At 52.9% G+C, this 19,481-nt stretch overlaps 1 protein-coding gene across 1 annotated transcript in view; it reads right to left on the minus strand.

Annotated features, from left to right (window-relative positions):
• Nucleotides 1-19,481, minus strand: part of CACNA1S (calcium voltage-gated channel subunit alpha1 S) — a 67,896-nt gene that overhangs the window by 46,560 nt on the left and 1,855 nt on the right. The window contains exons 2-5 of the mRNA XM_025855063.2: nt 19,354-19,459; nt 4,321-4,460; nt 2,411-2,553; nt 2,079-2,231 (exon numbers count right to left, since the gene is read on the minus strand). Of these exons, the coding sequence (XP_025710848.1) occupies nt 2,079-2,231; nt 2,411-2,553; nt 4,321-4,460; nt 19,354-19,459 (542 nt within the window). The remainder of the gene's footprint in view (nt 1-2,078; nt 2,232-2,410; nt 2,554-4,320; nt 4,461-19,353; nt 19,460-19,481) is intronic.

Below are 19,481 nucleotides of genomic sequence, written 5' to 3' on the forward strand. Positions count from 1 at the left end.
ATTGTGTTTAGAGATTCGATTAGCTCATCATAGCTGGAATGCCCTACCTTACCCATATTTACCATAGTGGTTCAGTCTTCTGGAGATGCGAGAGGAGAACATCGATGAGTTCTGAGCTCTGAGTGGGTCCCTGACCCTTCAAGTCAGGTAACTCCCAACCCAGAAATGTTCTTGAGCACTGCTGGCTGGCACCGGTCAAGAACGCATGAGAACACCAGAGGAGGCCTCCAGATTTGGTTTGAAGGCTCTGATAGAAAGCCTCCTCCTCTCTGTCTGGATAATGCTAATTATAGGACATAGATTGTTACAGGAACATGAAGAGGCTGAGCTGGGAGGGGACTAGGAATGGAACCACCAAAAGCTCTATCAGAGTTCACTGTCTTGACTTGGATTTGGACCTTGTGTTGCCTGTCCCCTTGTCAGTGGGCCTGGGGAAGTGAGGAGTCTCCGAAGATACTGCAGATCTTGGCGGCCTTGTCCATCCTGGGTTATTCTGGTGAGTTAGATTCTGGGCTTTGGGTGGGAGGGATTGTCCTAATAGAAGTCACTTCTTTCTTGTGCCATGCCCAATTCCTGTAGAGCCTGGTAGAAGCTAGGCTCTGACCGAGACAGACTGACACAGCGGGCTGGCAGCACTGAATCTTGGAGTGGGGGACCCATATCCTTTCAGGGCACCCACCTGGTCCAAATTATTTTTTTTAATTTTTTAAAAAAGATTTTGTGTATTTATTTAACAGAGAGAGAGAACACAAGCAGGGGGAGTGGCAGGCAGAGGGAGAGGGAAAGGCAGACTCCCAGCTGAGTAGACAGCCAAATGTGGGGCTCGATCCCAGGACCCTGGGATCATGACCTGAGCCGAAGGCAGACGCCTAACGACTGAGCCACCCAGGCGCCCCTGGTCAGAATTATTTTTATAAGAATGCCAAGACAGTATTTCATCTCCCAATCTTTCAACGAATGCAGAGTGGAGTATTCTAGAGCCTACATGACATGTGATTTCACAATAGACTGAACACAGAAGTAGCTGTGAGAATCCAGCAGATTCTATTAAGCTAAGTCATTAAAGAGATTTAGATAAAATGTAAGACAGTACCATCCTTCGCACTAAATGTTCTTGGTTTGGGAAAATACAGTTATTTTTAATAAGATATTTATGTTCATAAGTAATGGGCTAATCACTGTTCTTTTAAAATGAATTAATAAATTAATATGACATTTTCCTCAGTTTTCCTATTTATGAATATCAATGAATATCAATAAGTAAAATCCATATTAACAAAAGCTCTTTGGGGTCATTAAGAATTTTTAAGAGCGTAGAGAGTCATGGGGCAAATAGTTGGAGAACGGCTGGTTTGGAAGGCTTGGCTCAAGTTCATTTGGGCTTCAAGATACGTTATCTCCGATAACCCTACAAATGACACTTTGGCTCTTGGGTGCTTTCTTGAGATCCCCTTTAGACCCCGCTCTGTGGGCCCCCCCTGCTCTGAGGGGCTGCTTAGATTAAAGCTAAAAGGGAGGGCTGCAAAGAAAAGTACAAATAGAAATTCAGGCCTCAGGGAGCCTGGGTGGCTCAGTCGTTAAGCATCTGCCTTCGGCTCAGGTCATGGTCCCAGGGTCCTGGGATCGAGCCCCACATCGGGCTCCCTGCTCCGCGGGAAGCCTGCTTCTCCCTCTCCCACTCCCCCTGCTTGTGTTTCCTCTCTTGCTGTGTCTCTCTCTGTCAAATAAATAAATAAAATCTTAAAAAAAAAAAAAAAAGAAAGAAAGAAATTCAGGCTTGTCCTGAGCCTGCATCTCAATCCACAACTGGCCCAGAAAGCCCAGAGATACCACACTGATCTAGGGTGGGAGTGCTTCAAAGCAGGCTGTGGCCCAGCCCTCAGCCTGCTTCCCTTGATCACTGACCCTGACAGACCTGTCCTTCTTCCAATTTCCCTTGTCCAAGAGAGACCTATTCCTCAGGGTAACAGGTGTGGGAGGAAATGACCTCGCTCTGGGGGTTCTTCAATGGCTAAGGCGGCTGTCCCTTCGAGTCGCCCTAGGGCCACTCCCACCTCCCCAGTCCCTTGGGAGCTCACCTGTCCCAGTGAAGTAGCAGGTCTTGTGCATCTTGCCCTTAAAGAGCTCCAGCCCGATGATGGCGTAGATGATGACCATAAAGAGGACGAGCAGGGCGATGTGGAACAGGGGCAGCATGGCCTTGAAGATGGAGTTGAGGACCACCTGCAGGCCTGCAGAGGGCGAGCAGGGAGGAGGGAAGGGGAGTCTTCTTCCCTCTTGGACTCCTGGCCCTCCCTCTCTCTATCTCCTGGGAAGCCTCGGGACAGCAAGCTGGGAGGGGGACCCAGAGCCAGGCAAGGGAAAGGGTTGGGAGAGGAGGAAGGGCGTCTGCAGGGGCACTGGCACCCACTCGGGACCCCGGACACCAGCCGGAGGGGTCTGAGCACACGGAAGGCTCTCAGGGCCTTGACGTCCAGACCAGCCCCTTTGCTGCTCATTGGGGCTGTGTTGCTTTGGATGACGTTAACCTGTTCCAGAATCACGGTGAAGACCCTGGAGTGGAGAAGAGGCAGAGAAGAGGGCCCCATGGTCAGACAAGCCCCTGTTCTGTGGCTCTGGGACCCCGTGTCCCATCTGTGCTCAGGGGACCGGTGGAAAGGCCTAGTGGAGAGGTGACAACTCTCATCAACCACTAACTCGGATTTGGTGATGTCTGTCTGGAAAATTTTATTAGAAAATATTCCGAGGCAAGTTCAGACTCAGGGAAAAGAGTAATGGATCCATCTGCAATGTCTCATCTGGGAGCTGAAGGGAATTGAGGTCCATGTGCCACAGGCATTCATGGTCCCCAGCCTGCAAGCTGAGCCTACCCCACAGTGGGCTGAAGGTCACAAGCAGCGGTGGCCTCCGTGGGGACCCAGAGGAGAAAGCCCAGAGCTAGGTCTCCCCGTGACTGTTCCTCATGCTGCACTTCCCGACAACGCCCTTTTATTTTCTTCCCTGCTCATCTGCTCCTCCTCTCAATTTACTCAAAGTCCCATTATCCTTTGAAGTCCATCTCCAGCCCTTCTTTATGAATCCTTCCTTTGACAACCGAACCCCTGGGACACTCTGCCGTGACAATGATGCACTGGGTGGTACTGTTTTCCGGCACTCCATTATTCTGTATACATTGGTCCTGGCCTCCCAGCAAGGCAGCTCGGTAAGAGTGGAGGCTGATTCACAGAATCCTGTTTTCCCCAGGGTGCCTAAAGCAGCACAGCATAATGAGTAAATAATCGACATCACGTTTATTGAATCGAAGGGCAGCGTCGTGGTTAAATAGCAGCCTCTGGAGCCAAGATCGCCTTGGTTTGAATCCTGGCACTGTCACTGGCTAGCTCTGTGACCGTGGGCCGGTTGCTTGACCTCTCTGAGCCTTAGCCTCCTTAAATGGGAAAACTGAGAGTGTTGAAGAACCTAAATGAGATGTTACATGTAAAACACATAGTAAGTGCTTAATAAATGCTCTTGTTACAATGGGGGTTATTAGGTTATGGACTGAATTGTGTGCCCCTCAAATTCGTATGTTGAAGCCCTAACCCTCAGTACCTCAGAATGTGGCTGTATTTGGAGACAGGGCCTTTTGAAAGAGTTAAGTTAAGTGAGGCCGTGAGGGTCGACCCCAATCCAGTCTGACTGGTATCGTCGGAAGAAGAGGAGATTTGGGTGCGCAGAGAGGCCTCCGGGGGAGCTTGCGCACAGAGGAAAGACCACGTGCTCACAGGGAGGAGGGGGCCACCCACAGTCCCAGGCCACAGGAGAAACCAAACCCGGTAACGCCTTGATCTCGGACCTCCAGCCTCCAAAACGCTGAGAAAACAAATTGCTATTGTTGGAGCCCCCTGTCTGTGGGACTTTGTTATGGCAGCCCCAGCCAACAAATACAGGTTCCTAAATGTCTATCTTTGTGAACCCAAATAACAGGTACTTAGTATAGGTCCATGGAAGAAATAATAGATGATAAAGGTTGAGAGATTTATAAACGTCCAGAAACTGCTGGCCACTGCAAGCACGTACATCATTTCCAATTGTGTGTGATGGGAGAAGAATAAAGGAACGTGGAGTGCCTAGCTGGGGAAGGGCTGTGTGAGCTGGCAATGCTGCACTCTCCCCCAACCCTGGCCACATCTCTGCAGGGGCCTGCCCTTCCAGAGGCTGCCCCCTGGCACAATGCTTGGGTTTCCATCCTGCCTCTGGGATGCTGGCGGGGGTGGTGGGCACAGTGGCCTCAGAGAGCCCCTCTGACCTCAAACCCCACCCCCCACACGGGGGCCTCACCCCAGGAAGACAATGATGAAGTCTAGCACATTCCAGCCACTGCGCAGGTAGGCATCCTGGTGGAAGAGGAAGCCGTAGGCAATGATCTTCATGGCGGCTTCAATCGAGAACACAATGAGGAAGAAATACTCCAGTTTCTCCTGTGGAAGCAAACACAGCCACACCACTCTTCTGTGCATCCTGAGTGCATCCTTGAGCCACCCTGACTTCTCTTCCAGGCACGCAGTTCCTCCGATGCGCCCACCTCAGGACATTTGCACTGGCTGTTGCCTCTGCCTGGAATTCCTCTACCCCCATCCCCCACATCTCCACCACACATTCCCACATTGCCAGCTCCCTCCCCTCCTACAGGTCTTTACTCAAGATTCATCCCTCACCCAGGCCTTCTCTGGCCCCACAAGTACAATATGAGGGACCTCTGACATTTTCTGTTCCTCTTGTCTGTTTTAGTTTGTCTTCTTAGCACTTATTCCTAGCTAAAAATACCATATATATATTTTTTATCTCGTTCATTTCCTATCTCACCCCCTTCAAAACAAACTCCATAAAGTGTGCGGATTTTTGTTCATTTCTTTCATTATGCTTCTTCCTGGGCCTAGAATCGGATCAATAAATGAATGGTCTGGGCAGCCCTCAAAGGAAAGGTCCCCAGGTGGTTTCCGGTTTGGGCATCTTTCTTCTCGCACCATCCTGAGGACTGACGGTGGGCACGGCGGCGGAGAGGGGGAGCATTTCTCAGAACCCCAGATGGCCCTCTCCGGGCTGATCTTACCAGGGTCTGACTTTTACCTGAGTTTTCTGTAACCTCCCCTGCGTGTCCTACAGCCCCACACCAGCTGCCTGCCAGCGGCCACACACTGTCCCTCAGGGTGAGGGGAATGGGGGCATGCTGGGGATGGAGGAGGCCCCGCAGGTAAGAGGCGGGGTTTCAGTTCAGCCCCGCCCTGCGGAAGGCCTTGGTGACCCCTCCAGGTTCTGCCCCTGGAGCCCGGTCTTCTGATCCTCTCAGATACCCCTTCCTGGGCCCAGTCACCCTTGCCCCTCCTCGGGGCCCGGGAGAGCTATTTGTAAAGGAGAAGGCAGAGTCCCCTCTGCCAAGACTCCAGGCTGAAACTGCTCTCCTTGCAGCCGACCGAACCCTGGCTTGGGGGCTTCCATGAGCCCTGCGTCCCATCCCTCCAGGTCTCCCCAAACAAGCACAGTCTCCCGAGGGGGTGTCTGCGCAGCCTGCTGCTGATGGGACCGGAGGCACTGCACGACCCTGGGAGGCATGTAGAGAGAAGCTGGCTGGCCCTCTGGAGCTGACCAACAAGGGGGGGCTGTGCCTCACCCCAAGCCCGCTCTTACCATTAGTCACCAACACCCACACCCGGGAAAGCACTCCCCCTGACCAGGGCCTCTCTATCAGCACACCAGGGAGGCCTAACTCATACTATGAATTCATAGTTCCTTCATTCCGGATGGAGCCAGATCAGGAGACAGGCCACCTTATTAATGATTTGGAAGAGAATTTTTTACTTCCAAGTGGTAAGTGTGGGAAGCAAGGGAAGAGGTCACCAAATGGCCCATTGATATAGATACGGTCCTAGAAACCTCCCAACTTGTCATTCAGAGAAGTTTCCTGAGAGCATAATTTCCCCTTCTCTATAGAAAACTGAGGCACAATGGACTGAGCCTACTTTCCTTAACCTCACCCCTAATTCCTCCCACCAGTTTGTAATACCAAAGCTTCCTTTCTCTTCCATTCTTTTTCTGGAATGCCATTCTACTAACGGCCTGTTTCGCTTTGTTTGCTTTAAGATTTATTTATTTATTTGAGAGAGAGAAAGAGAAAGAGAGCATGAGCAGGAGGAGGGGCAGAGGGAGAGAATCCTCAAGCAGACTCCCCACTGAGTGAGGAGCCTGCCACGGGGCTCCATCCCAAGACCCCAGGATCATGGCCTGAGCCGAAACCAAGAACTGGACACAACAACTGAGCCACCCAGGCGCCCCCAACAGGCCTGTTTATAGGAATTGTACTTAATGGGAACATGAGGTGGGGATCATGGGGCACCTCGCTCCAGGAAGAGCTGCAAAGGGCAGTCTGGGCAGCTCCCTGCTGAGGTGGAGTGGGGGGCAACCATGGAGGGTCTCCTTGGAATGAGCTGGGTCCTTCCGTTTCTGGGCAGGGCAGGCTTCCTGGGAGTCAGGCACACTAGTGAGGAAAACTCGTAGGGAAGAGGCTGAAGTCAAGTCAGCATTTACATATTTAAGTGGCTGCAACCCCAGGGGCAAGACGCTTGAAGTGGGGTTGAAGGGAGGGAAAACCGAGCCCAAAATAGTCATGGTGCTCACAGGCTGGGCGGCCAGTCACGTCCATGGGAGAGCCGCCTGCACCTGCTACTGTTTGTCCGGCAGCCACTAGGCCCTGAGGGCGCTTGTCGAGGGCCGCGGGCCACACTTGGGGTCGCTCGGCTTCCACAGCCTGATAGCTCCGAGGCCCAGCTCTCCCTACAGCACTGACCCGGCCTGATCCCGGAGCGCCTGGAACTCCCCCGGGTGTGCACATAACATGGGCCCTCACCCAGGATATGCCCCTTCTTGAGTTTTGGGACAGTGTTGTCCATGTCTCATTGGGTTGCCCCGTGGCCCCGCCAGCCGGGGCTCAGCCTTCCACAGAGGAATGAGGCACATTCATGCCACAGATATTTATTAAATGCTGGAATGGAGACAGCAGGCAAGCCCCGGTTCTCTTTCCCTAAGATCAAAGTTATCGACCTTCCTTAAACCACCCCAGTTCCCTCCGGCGCCCCCTCGAGAGGCCGCCATCAGCAGGTGGGCGGCAGCAGGTATGCCGCACAAGGTTTCTCGTCAGCTCCGCGCCTTTGGACAAGCTCCTAACCTCTGTGGATCTCGCCTTCCTCACTGTACAGCTGAGATAAGCCTGCTCCCCGCAAGAGTCCTTTTGAGGAGTAAATGGCATCCAGCAAGGAAGTGCCTACAGTTGCCTGGCGGGTTCCAAAAGCTCAGTACATCACAGCTATTCTGATGAGAGACCTGGGCCCCTCGTGGAAGTCTGTTCCCTGCTTGCGCCCTGTTCTCTCGGTTTCCGCAGACCTGTTGTCTGAGGTCACGTCTGCGGGTGGCTCACCAGCTCTTGCCTCTGTCCTACCTTGAATTCAACATGCTTAAAACTGAACTCCTCTTGCCCCTGCACTCGCTCCCCCTCCTTTGTCCCTGTCTCAGTCAATGGCACCGAGCTGCCCATGCCACGAACCCAGGGTCCTTCCGGGTGCTGCCCATCACTCTCCACTGGGTCCCACCGCCCACCAAGTCCAGACCTCTTTATTCCCTGACGGTTCCCGAACCCACCTCCTCCCCTGCTTCTGCACTGCCCTGGCCTTGCTGGCTCTCACGCTTACCCAGCCTGCCGCCCTCACTGCCACCCTGGTCCCCTCTCCATAGAGATCTGACCATCCGCTGGCCTGCATTCTCCAATGGCTCCATACTGCTTACCAGAAAAAACCCAATGCCTTCCCTTGGCGTGCAAGGCCCTCTCTGACCCGAGCCCTGCCGACCCCCCTGGCTTCCCCGTGGCCTGCTGCCTCCCCACCAGTCACGTGCAAGGACGTTCAGGTCCCCTAGCTTTCCCCAGCTTCCGTGCCTTCGCTCACAGCGGCCCCTCTGCCCAGAACCTACCTGCGGCCCGTCACCCAAGCAAGACCTGTCATCTAAGAAAGTCCTTCTAATCCCGCACAAGGAGAGTAAGTTCTGGGTGTCCTCACCTTCCCCTGTAATACTATGCTGTTCTTCACCGCCTTTCACCAAACTGCAACCTTCTTGAGACCATGTGTATTCTCAACTGTGGATTCTGCATGGTTTTTCTGCCGTGTAGACAGGAGAGATGTACGTTTCCCCCTCAGGAGTGGTATTTGGGTAGTGGGGGCAAGGGTCTCCCTGTACAGAAGGCTGCTCAGAGTCTCTGGTGGTGGTGGGTGGGGAAGGTTTTGTGGTTGGACCCCCACCCCCACCGATGATTTTGATTCCTTGCCCTTACAAGTGTCTGCTCTCCCCATGCGCCGCTGAAATGAGCTCAGGGCTTTGGCCCCTGCTCTTCCCTCGGCCTGGAATGTTCTTCCCAGATAACCTCTTGGCTCACTGTCTTCTTTTGGATCCATTTGAATGCCACCTTATCACCGAGGCGCACCTGATGCCCCTCGCCCCCTCCCCCCTGTCTATCTCCTTACCCGGCTTTGTTTTCCTTTTCAGCAGTCATCACCACATAGTGCACCATATAATTCTTTTTTTCTTTTAACTCTTTCCCTTGGCCTGAATTTAAGGTCCGTAAGAGCAGGGCCTTGGCTTTGTCCACTGCTGTGTCACCTGCATGTAGAACAGTACCCGCCACACCAATCTTTGTGATCAGAGGAATGAGCCAGTGTCCTTAGTGCACTGCTTCTCCAGATCCAGGCTGGAGACCGGGGCTGTCCACAAATTATTGTTATCACTCTGAGACAAGTGCAGCCATGGAAAACAAGCATTTGGAAATCGTTATAGCAATTCGCCACAACTTCCCAGCACATGGGTGGACTATAGGCTCAGTTTGGGCTTGGTGAGTCTCACAGGGTGCGCGCTCTGAAGCGGTCCCACGAAGCAGCACGCCCTCCCAGTCCACAGTGGACTGCAAATTGGAAGCAACAAATTGGTCTTTCCCCACAAATCATCGGAGAATCTCTGCTCTAGAGCATTCTGTGCTGATTGGCACGGAGCAAGTGCTCAAGAAATGTTTGTTGAATGAATGAAAAAAAAAGTCAAAAATCATCATCTCTCCTGCAGCAAAATTTAAAGAGAGGTGCTGATATTGCATTTATAATGTGAAATACAAATTTGGTCTTCATCCTTGTTAATGGCACAGAGTTCCTAAAACACTTGGAATTTTCTAAGTGATGAGAGTGACAACTCTCATCTTGTGGAACTCACCTAAGGTTGGGGACTGGCCACCAGAGGAACCAACCATGTAATTAGAAGGTTGGAACTTTCAGTCCCACCCCCTTAACCTCCAGGGAGGGGAAAGGAGAGAAAGGTTGAATCCATCACCAATGGGCAATGATTTAAAAAAATCCATCGTGCCTATGTAATAAAGCCTCCGTGAAAACCCAAAAGGCAGGGTTCAGAGAGTTTCTGGGTCGGTGAACAGCAGAGATGCAGGGAGAGTGGAACACTCAGAAAGCATGGAAGCTTCATGCCCTTTTCCCCCATACCTTGAGGCCACGGTATACATCTCCTCCATCTGGCTGTTCCTGAGTTACATCCTTTTATAATGAGTCAGTGATCTAGTAGGTAAAATGTTTCTCTGGGTTCTGTGAGCCACTCTAGGGAATGAATCAAACCCAAGGGGAGGGTCATTGGAATCTCCCATCCGTAGCCTGTCTGCCAGAAGCACGGATAACAACTTGGACTTGCTGTTGGCTTCTGAAGTCGGGGGTGGTGGAGTCCATCTTATAGGACTGAGTCCTTAACCTGTGAGATCTGATGTTCCGTCCAGGTAGACAGTGTCAGAATTTATTCACATTGCTGGACACCCAGCTGGTGTGAGAGCGTCGCTTGGCGGGCAAACCCCCCAGATACACGTTGGAATTGGGTGCAGAATCAATACAGGCGTAGCCGCGGGGTCTCTATTCCTAAGAAGGGACACTACACCCCAGGCTCTGAAACGGGGGAGATAACTCTGATCCCCTGACCCTCCTGACCTCGTGGGAAGACCGTGAGCCCGTCTGACTTTGTGAGATGAGCTTTGCTACCAGCTTCCTTCAAGGGCCTTCGTTGTCACATGTCCCTTTCAAGGAGTTCTGGTCTCTCCACAGACAGACCTCTACCCGGGGCTTTTGGGGGCCCCTCTTGGCCGGAGGTAGGCCTGGTATATGGCCCAGACCCACAGGCCTTGCACCTGCTCCTGGGGGCGTTACAGCTGGATGCTCCTGAAGTCCTGGGCTGAAAAAGCAGGGCTCAGACTGCACTTCCCTCACCGTCCTACTGTCTCTATTTTCAGGCTGTCTTCCAGCCATAAGGGTCAGCCAGACCCGCCACGGGACTGCTCCCCGCCTTGGCTTGTACTGGGCGCTGAGGGAAGATGGCGGGAGCCGGCTGGTCCCTGTCTGAGACCACAGAGGCAGCTGTTACCGCACCCTCTTCCTCCCCATCCCTGCCCCAACTCGGTGGCCAGCAGGAAGACTGGACTGGACTCCAGGCCCCCAGGGCCCCAGCGGCCCCCTTGGAGGGCTTAGAAAGAGCCATAGCAGCCTAGAGCAGGGCTGACGGAGGAGTCAGAATGGCTCAGTCAAAGGGCTCCCTGGGAAGGAGGCCTGCCCCCACACACCCTCCCCATCACCTGGGCCTGAGTCTCCTTCCTTAGGGTCAACCCCTTGTGATCTGTTAGGATACAAATCTTCCTGGTGGGAGGGCATTCTTTCATATTTGGTGCTAACTCTTTAAGGCACATTTGCTTCAAGGAGCCGAAGTGGGTTTGGCTGAAGGAGAGGGAACCCGGGTGCTTGGAGAGGGCCCGGCTGGGTAGGGCGGGGCTCCGGATGGGCATCCGCACCCAGCCCTTCGTGCTTGCGGGCCTCACAGCAAGTGTTCGAAGCAGGCTGGCTGGGTGCTGCTATTATAAGATACTTTCGTAACATTAATGATTGTTTTCCTCCTGGATTCGTCCCCTTTCTTGCTCCCTTAAGCAGACAGCAATGGTGGGCCTCTGGCCTCAGGAGAGGTTTGTGCCAGGGCCCCAGGCCTTTGCTTTCTAAAGCCTGAACCCACCATGTGGAAAAGGGTTGAAGAGACAGAGCCATCTCACAGGGAAAACAGAGATTCCCCGTAGGTTTGAGAAGCCTCCAGGGTAGACTTGGTCTGGGGTCTGCTTCCTCATCATGCCCTAAAGATGTAGCAGGGGCTGGGAGGAGGCCCCAGGACCCCCCAAGAAAGCAGGGTCCCACCTTGCCAAGGATTCCTGCCCCTTCAACTTTGCATGGAGACAGTGGGGGGCGGGCCTGAGGGGACCATGGGCCTGGAACAATATGGCCTCATCTCGGGTGGACAGAGCACCTGTAACCCGGGACCCTCAGCACTGCCTGAGACGCAGAGCCTGGCCCAAGCCCAGGGCAGGCAGGCTAACAGAGAGTACTGAGAATAACTGAGGTTGAGGTTCTCCCCATCCAGAGGGACACAGGCTCAGAATCAAGAGAACGTTGATTTCTAGTAAAAAGGATGACATTTCCTGAGCACCTCAATTGTAGAGGAAGGTTCAGCCCTGCTACACTGTTTTTCCTACTTCCCGGGTGAGGAGAGTGGGGCTTAGAGAGGGAAGCGGGGTGCCCGAGGCCAAGAGAGCTTGTCCCACCTGCCGTGACTGAGTCAACGACTTTTCTACTAAGCCAGCCTGGTGTCCGGTGGCCACACTTTTCACGGGGTGACCAGGGTCCTGGCGTCTATCTCCATGACCACCTCAGCTTCCAGGTTTGGAAGATGACCCGTTCAGGAGTGAGGAATGTGGCTATATTTAGCCTGATGGACTCTTACCCAAATAGATCTGATCTGAGTGGGTCTCTCCTGCCACCCTACTTCCCCTCCACTTCCCACGCGGGAGAACCAGACTCACTCAGGTCTTGGTGGGTCAAACATGTCAGGGCTTTCTACCCAAGCGAGACCATGGAGCCGAGAGTATCAGGAGGGGTCTGCATACTTGCGGTGGTGGTGTCAGGTGGGATGAGGAGAAAGCGGGGTGCCCCAAGCTGGGAGGGGTTGGGAGACCAGTCCCGTCTTGGGTAATCATAATGATAGCTAAGATTTATTAAAAATCCACTTAAGTACCAGGCTTTATTCTATCCACATACATACATTTAATCCTCACAGAATCGTATAAGGGAGGTACCCCTACCCTCATTTTACAGATGAGGAAACTGAAGCACAGAGGGGTTAAGTGATTTCTCACAAGTACTGTGTGATAGAAACACAGTGTGAAGCTAGACAGTTTGATTCCAGGGCCAGGGGTCTCAGCCAGCAGGCCACAGTGGGGAGGGGGAGAAACAGCATGCCTGGGACACCTGGAGGGGTTTGTCAGGTCCTGCCCCCCGCAACCCCTTCCAGGTCTGCCATGGGCCCATGCTTGTGGTCTGGGAGGGCTGGTCGGGCAGAGAAGGAAAAGAATGAAAACCGTACAACCCATGTGTGCCAGGTGGGACGTGGCGTCATTGTCCTCATCGATGTGAGAGTTCTGCAAAAGTCACTGTCGTGGTCTCCTGTGAGGTGACTGGGGCACAGAGAGTTTAGGAAGCTGCCAGAAGTCCAGGTTGGAGGCAGGTTTGTCTGATGTGAAAGCCCCCTGTCCCCCCTAACTCCCCCAAAGTCTGCACAACTTGGACAGGGCGCCCAGGGTTTCTTCTAGGCTTCCGTTGTTCACTACCTCCCCGTCCACAGCCCTGCTCTGTGCGAGGGGTGCAGATTAGGGTGGGGAATGCTAAGCCCCCAGAAGGGGAGCTGAGTCCCTGCAGTGAGAGAGGGCAGGCTCCGAGGTGAGGCCGAAAGGCAGGCTTTCATTTTACTTTGCCAGACCCTGTACGGTGACCCAGGCTTGATCACCTGGGCCCGGCAGGTTCGGATCTCCGAAGACCAAGGCCAGAGCTGGGGTCCATCTGAGGCCAGAGCCTCCCCAGATGGTGAGGTGGAGTGGGTTGCCGGCCGCAGGAGTCGGCGGGCACATTCCAGACCCTATAAAAAGACAAGTGCCCTGGATGCCAGAGGCTTAGGCTGCAGCCTTGTGCAGAGAACTGCACAGGAACCTGAACCCCAGGAATGTACTGGGGCCTGGCCGAGAGTCTGCTGACACAGGAGGGCTGGCAGGGGCGGGCCCACTGCTCTCCGAGGGCCGGGGATGGGGAGGCCACGGACAAGCTGAAAGGCTGAATCCCACTAAGCCTGGCCCTGCCCCGGGCACCACCAAGGCCCACCTGACTGGTGTGCCAAAAACCATCCAGAACTTAGAAATTAGGCAAAGGGAGGTCGCCATGTCCTTGTAATGTCATGTTGGAGCATTTTATAACAGGCCTGGCCAAGGACTATTTCATGATCTAGGACAAAGTTTATCAGCCCCGGCCTCATTCACATTGCAAGCCAGAGAATTCTTTCTTGGTGGGAGGGGGCCATCCTGGGCATGGTGGGACGTTTAGCAGCATCCCCGGCCTCTACCTGCTAGATGCCAGGAGCGTGGGCACGGTCCCCACCGGTTTCCCAACATTGCCTAATATCCTTCCCCTCCCCTGCCCTTGTAAACCACTGAGCTGAGGGAAGGTACCTGTTCAACTCTCACAGTTCTGTCCTGTAGAGAAGCAAATGATTTCTGCCTGCTAGAAAAGATAACCCCAATGGGTTACTGTTTCATTGCCCTGTGGGACATCAGCCAGCTTGGTGTCTAACCTGGTAATCTTATTCCATCATTTCTTTCTCCAATATCATATACTTCTGTTCCTCTAATGCTCATTGAATCAGCTTTACCCTCCTGTTTGTTCTCTTCTAGGTTGAATTGATCTTTGACATGTGTTCCTTCTTTATTTTAATCAGAGTCATGTTTGCCTTGTTTGAAAAGCGTACTTGGACACAGGATTGCTTTGAAGATAAAGTAAGATGATGTAGCAAAAGCAATCAATTCCCAGTCTGTGCCCAATAATTAGTAACTGATCCTTGTTGCTTTTCCACATGGGTTCCCTCAGGCTGCTCAAGGCTGAAATGGTGACCCTTCCAAAGACCCTGTTAACTCAGTCCGGGGTATCCCCTAGGAGCAGCATTCCTTCAGACCTCAGGGAGCAAGTGGGGCTTCAAGGAGCAGAGCTGGCTTGGGAGGGTCTTGGTCTGGGTTGGGGGCTGGGGCCCTGAGCTCTGGTCTTGGCTTCCAACTGCCCTTGGACTTCTCACTGCCCTTTTGCTGGCCCCCGTGGTGACTCAGTGTCTAGTCCATCCTCCTGCTTCTTTGACAAATGGTGTCCCTTTGTGACCTGCATCCCCAGCCTTCACTCTCCTGGGAGAATTCTGGGACAGGGCTGTGTTAGACACAGGCTTCCCAAGCCTAAGGCAGGCTTCTCTCTTGGGCAAGTGGAGTCCGGCCCAGGGGGAGGCTGAGGCTGGATGCTCTGAGCGTCCATTCTGGCCTGGGCAGGCAGCAGCTTCACAATCAGGAGAAAGCAGGGTTACGGCGAGGGGCTGGGGTCTGCTCTCCTGGGACTCCTTCCTGTGCCACTTGCCAGGGAAGCAGGGATGGTCATCTCTCCCGATATCAAGACGCCCAGCACAGGGCACGGGCCTGCTCACGTAGCCGGCTGGGCATGTGCGGTGCTTTAACCCCTCTGTGCCTCAGTTTACTCTTCTGCAAAGATGAGAAAAATAATACTACCTGCCTTGTGGGCCTGTTGTGGGCAATAAACGAGATCATGTCTCTAAGGCATCAGAATAGAGCCTGCGCATTTGTGAGCGCTCAACAAAGCCCGGGTGCTGTTGATGAGGAGGAAGGGGAGGATGATAATTTGCTGGAGGAGGGGGTTTGTGGGGGCCAGGAAAGCCATTCAGATAAGGTGGATGTTTCAAGAAGTGAAAATGAAAAATCTAAGAGAAATCTGGGACAGATAGTGGGTAGGATGAAGAGGAATTTTATTTGGAATAATCCTTTGGTCACAGCCTTTGAATCTAGAACAACCCAAGGGTCTCTGTGACCAGGGCTTTGTGACTGGGGAACCTACTCTGAGGCACTGTGGTTCCTGCGTAATAAAATTCCTCATGTTGAGAGAAGGCATGCTCCAACACCCCAGGTCTTGACTCATCCAGTAACTTCTCTCGAGTATATGATGCTATCCCCATCCTACAAATGAGGGGACTAAGGGCACAGAGAAGTTCAGTAACATGTCCAAGATCACGCAGCTAGTATATGAGTGGTCCTGGATTCAAAAGCATACACTGGTAGCTGCAGAACCCACTCTGCTTCCCCAACCTGGCTGATTTCAGAGCCCCCTTCCCCGTCTGCCATGATGCTACACGGCTGGCCAGGACACCAGCCTCCCCGATTCTCTTCTTGCAGTCCTCCGACCCACCGGGTCTCTCCAGAACGCCCCTGCCCTCCCTGAGCCTCGGTGTCCTCGTCTGTTCCGGGAACACCTGGGTTTCCCCACTGACACAGAACAGGCAGAGTTGGGGGGTAGTTCAGCTCCAGTCCATCACCTGCAGCGAAAGCTCGGGGAGCGGGGGAGATGGAGAGCAGGAGAAAGCTCCTGGAGGGGCACCCAGACCTTGCAGGGGAGTCTGCTCCACAGACAGGTGTCAGGGTTTCTCTTCCACAATGGAGGGTGCCAACTGCCTCCTGACTCTGTTCTGCACACAAGCTACCTGTGGGAAGCCTTTCTCGCCCCCTGACCAGCCCTGCCCCCTACCTCCCACCCCCATCAAATGCTCAGACCTGCAAAGCCAATTGCCCGGTGAACCCCGGCCCCCGTATCTCAACATGACTGAAACCGAAAATCACCGCCTCCCTCCTCCCACCTCAGCCTGCTCCTCCCCCGGGGCTGCCTGTCGGTAAAGCGATACCGCCACCCACTCTGTCACCTAGTCTGAAACCCGAGTGTCATCCTTGCCTCTCCTTCCCCTCCCCCACGCCTCCGTCCCCACAGCCGTCAGGCACCAGGTCCCACGGAGCCGTCTCCTCGGCATCTCTCACCGGCACCCTCTGGCCCACCAAGCCTCAGTCCCAGTCTGCCCCATTTCCCGCCTGGACGACTTCACGGCCTCCTCCCTCCTCTCCCTGCTTCCTTTCTCCCCCCACCCCAGTCCACCCTCTACGTGGTGGCCCGAGAGATTCTTCTAAGTCCCAAACTTATCTCTCAACCTCTTGCCTCCTGCACTTGGTTCACGGGGCTCCCTGCTGAGGCTTCTACAACCTTTCCCCTGGTGCCCCGACCCCTCCTCCAGGACCAGCTACATAATCGATAGGCCCAGGATAAAATGAAAAATTGGTCAAAAAGTAGGAAATAAATGCCATTAAAGGTGTTAAAATATAAAGCCTTTTCCTTCCTTCCACAGTTTCCCTTTCCTTCCCACATGTTTTTTATTGCCTATTTACTGTTGTGGGGGGCGAGTGCAGACCCTCACAGGCACTCCCCGACCGCCTTCATGACCCACGGCATGCTCAGCCCGCCACCATCCAGCAGCCAGACATCCTGCCCCTTGGCTAGAGGTGGGGAAGTGGAGGCAGGCGTCTCCCTTCCCACAGGCTTGCTGCCTCCACCCAAGGTGGACAGCCAGCACACAACGGTGTGGTTACCTCTGCTCCAGGAGACACTAAGTATCTGGTTGGGGGATACCATAGGCTCCACCCAGCAGTCGTTCACTGAGTGGGCTATGATCCTGTCAGCCCAGGGTGGGGAGACACCCAGGGTCTTGAGACACCCAAACCCCGCGCGTACCCAACCCTGAGTCCAGCTCAGGACACCAGTGGGGAGAGACTAAGCAGTGTCTGTCTGTTGAGGTGGGAAGCTGGTAGGAGGTGACAGAGGGGGGAACTGTGAAGGGGCCATGGCTCCAAGCTACTGGGGCATGTACCATTGTCCCATTGGTCTTCACTCACAAAATAAGGAGTCAAAGATGAAATCGTTTAAATTTTCTGTACTGTAACCACAGATCATTAAACCCCAAGCATGGGGCCCTTCTGAGTGTGGGCCCCAGAGCGACTGTATAGGTCATGCCCATGAAGTTGGCCCCATCCTCATACTTCACATCTCAGGGTAAACATCTCATCCTCTGGGAAGGACTAGGTCCTCCTGCAGTATAATATCATAGTGTCCCAAATCTTATACATTTCCCATCTCATTTTAACTATTGTGTAATTGGTTTAATTATAATTATTTGTTTAATTGACTTAATTAATTAAGCCCTGTGAAGATTGGAACTATGTCCACTTGGTTCCCAATTATATGCCCAGCGTGTGCCAGGGATATAATAGGCACTAAATAAATATTTGTTAAATGAATGAGAAAGTTAATGAAAAATTGGTCCTTGGGCCTTCCTTCTTAAAACCTATGGGTTATTTTGGATGACCTAAAAATCCCTAACTTTTCTCAGAAACCTACAAAGCGGCCAATAGGGTAAGAGAGAGATAAATGTCTGATTTCCCTTCCTTCTGGTCTAATTCCTCTCATTTCCCTCCTGCTGGATTGTACGGAGATGAACATATAATTGACATGTGGGAATAAAGAGTCCACAGCTAGAAGAAACTGGCTCTGTGACTCTGAGTATCACCTACCCTCTCTGGGCTTCACCCCAAAGGGATCAGATTAGGATCCCTCACTGACTGTTAATAGTCTGTCCAACTTTGATATTTGAAGTGATATTCACTGCTTTGGAAAGGTTTCTGCTCAGGTTTTCCTCTTCCAGGAAACTCACCTGTGCTTGTGAGCTCTAGACCTTACCCAAGGCTTTGTAACTCCAATCCACAAACAAAAGGCAAGTTCACAGGACCACGCAAAATTTTTAGGGCGGCCATTTTGTTTCAAGATGGAAGACGACAGACCCAGTAAGGTGTAATTTAACACCCCCCAGAGGGCAATTTCTTTTGAAAGTAGTCAAATTCTTAAGGAGTTGAAATGGAACAAAGGCCCAAAAATATGAAATCGTGAAGAGTGGGTTGGACCCAGAGCTCTCCTGGATTCAGGGACATGGAATATGAGGCCTGTCTTGTGGAAGGCTCGGCGCCCCCTGCCAGCCCTGGTTGTATGGGCCCTGCTTACAGTTCATCTCACTCTCCTTCCACACTCAGGAGCTCAGAGTTTTTTCTGTTTATAGCCAAGCACACACTTAAAAATCCCAGCTTCTTACCAGCTCAAGATAGATTCCCATGGAAACCAGCATAAGGGAGGAGAGGCAAAGATAAATACCTTTCTTTCAGGCCCCGGATGCATGTTAATTGGCCTCCTCCCTCCCGCCTCTGTGGTACAAATGCAGGAAAAAGCCTGTTGAGATGGTGGGTCCATTGTCTTGTCTCCTTGGGGGCCTAGACAGTAAATGCCTGAGAGCCCTGTTTCTATGAGGGCTTCCCCTAGAAGTACTCATGCTGTCACCACGTGGGCAACACAGGGCTCATAGGAGCAGGTCCTAAAATCAGAGAGGCCTAAGTTCTGTGGTAGGACTTGCATGTGGGGTGACCCTGGGCAAGGCACCCAAACTCTCTGAGCCTCAATTTCCCTGTCTTTTACATGGATTTAATGGTGTTGCCTCACAAGGGGTAGTTAAGAGAATTAAGAAAGACAATAATATAAAATATTTAGCACAGAACCTGGCATCCAATAAGCACATTGTAAATGGTAACCATGTTTACCATTATCTAGCTGTTAGGTCAAGTCAGCCCCTTCACCCCCACAGGGCTCGGTTTCCTCATCGGTAAACCAGTGAGGTGGGGAGGAGCTAGGACAATTCGATCCTGGAAAATCCCTTCCAGATCTGGCATCTTATGGTTCTGTGTCCATGTTATTGGTGAAGGAGCAAGGAGAACGTGGTATAGAGCTCTAAAACATGTGCTCTTTTGGAATTCCTAGATCCCACTCTCCCAGGAGACAAGTTCCTTCTGGATGAGATCCAGGAAAGGGAAAGTAGCACTCGGCCTCCATTGCTCAGTAGCTGACTTTACTAAGCCTCAGTTCCCATATCTGTCAGATGGCACGACTTTATAGGGTTGTCGTGAGGATTTTCTGAGCTTCCTCTCATCAGGGGCTTAGCACAGTGCCTGGGCACAGTGAGTAGTCCGATCAGTGCTGGATGGTAATGTTACAGAATCCAGAATTAGCAGGTTTACCCTGCAAAGCTGTTGAGTCACCCCGTCAGCCCCGCAGGTGGCTGGGAGGGTGGGGTCTGTATCCTCAGGAGACCATCCACCAGCTCCAGCACCATCCAGGAGCATGCAGTCCACCAAGGGGGCCTCCCCCAGCCTGGGGCTGCAGGCCCACAGGAGCCGGGGAGGAGGACCTCTCTTACCAGGCCAAGGTTCAGAGTGTTGTTGTCATCTTCTGGCATGGGCAGGTACACAGCCAGGGCCACACAGTTGGCAAAGATGGTGAGCAAGATGATTGTCTCGAAGGGTCTGGTGTCAGGGTTAAGGAGAC

Source organism: Callorhinus ursinus, unplaced genomic scaffold (genome assembly GCF_003265705.2).
Source record: "Callorhinus ursinus isolate GAN/ISIS: 27379988/994484 unplaced genomic scaffold, GSC_fseal_2.0 scaffold57, whole genome shotgun sequence".
Classification (NCBI taxonomy): domain Eukaryota; kingdom Metazoa; phylum Chordata; class Mammalia; order Carnivora; family Otariidae; genus Callorhinus; species Callorhinus ursinus.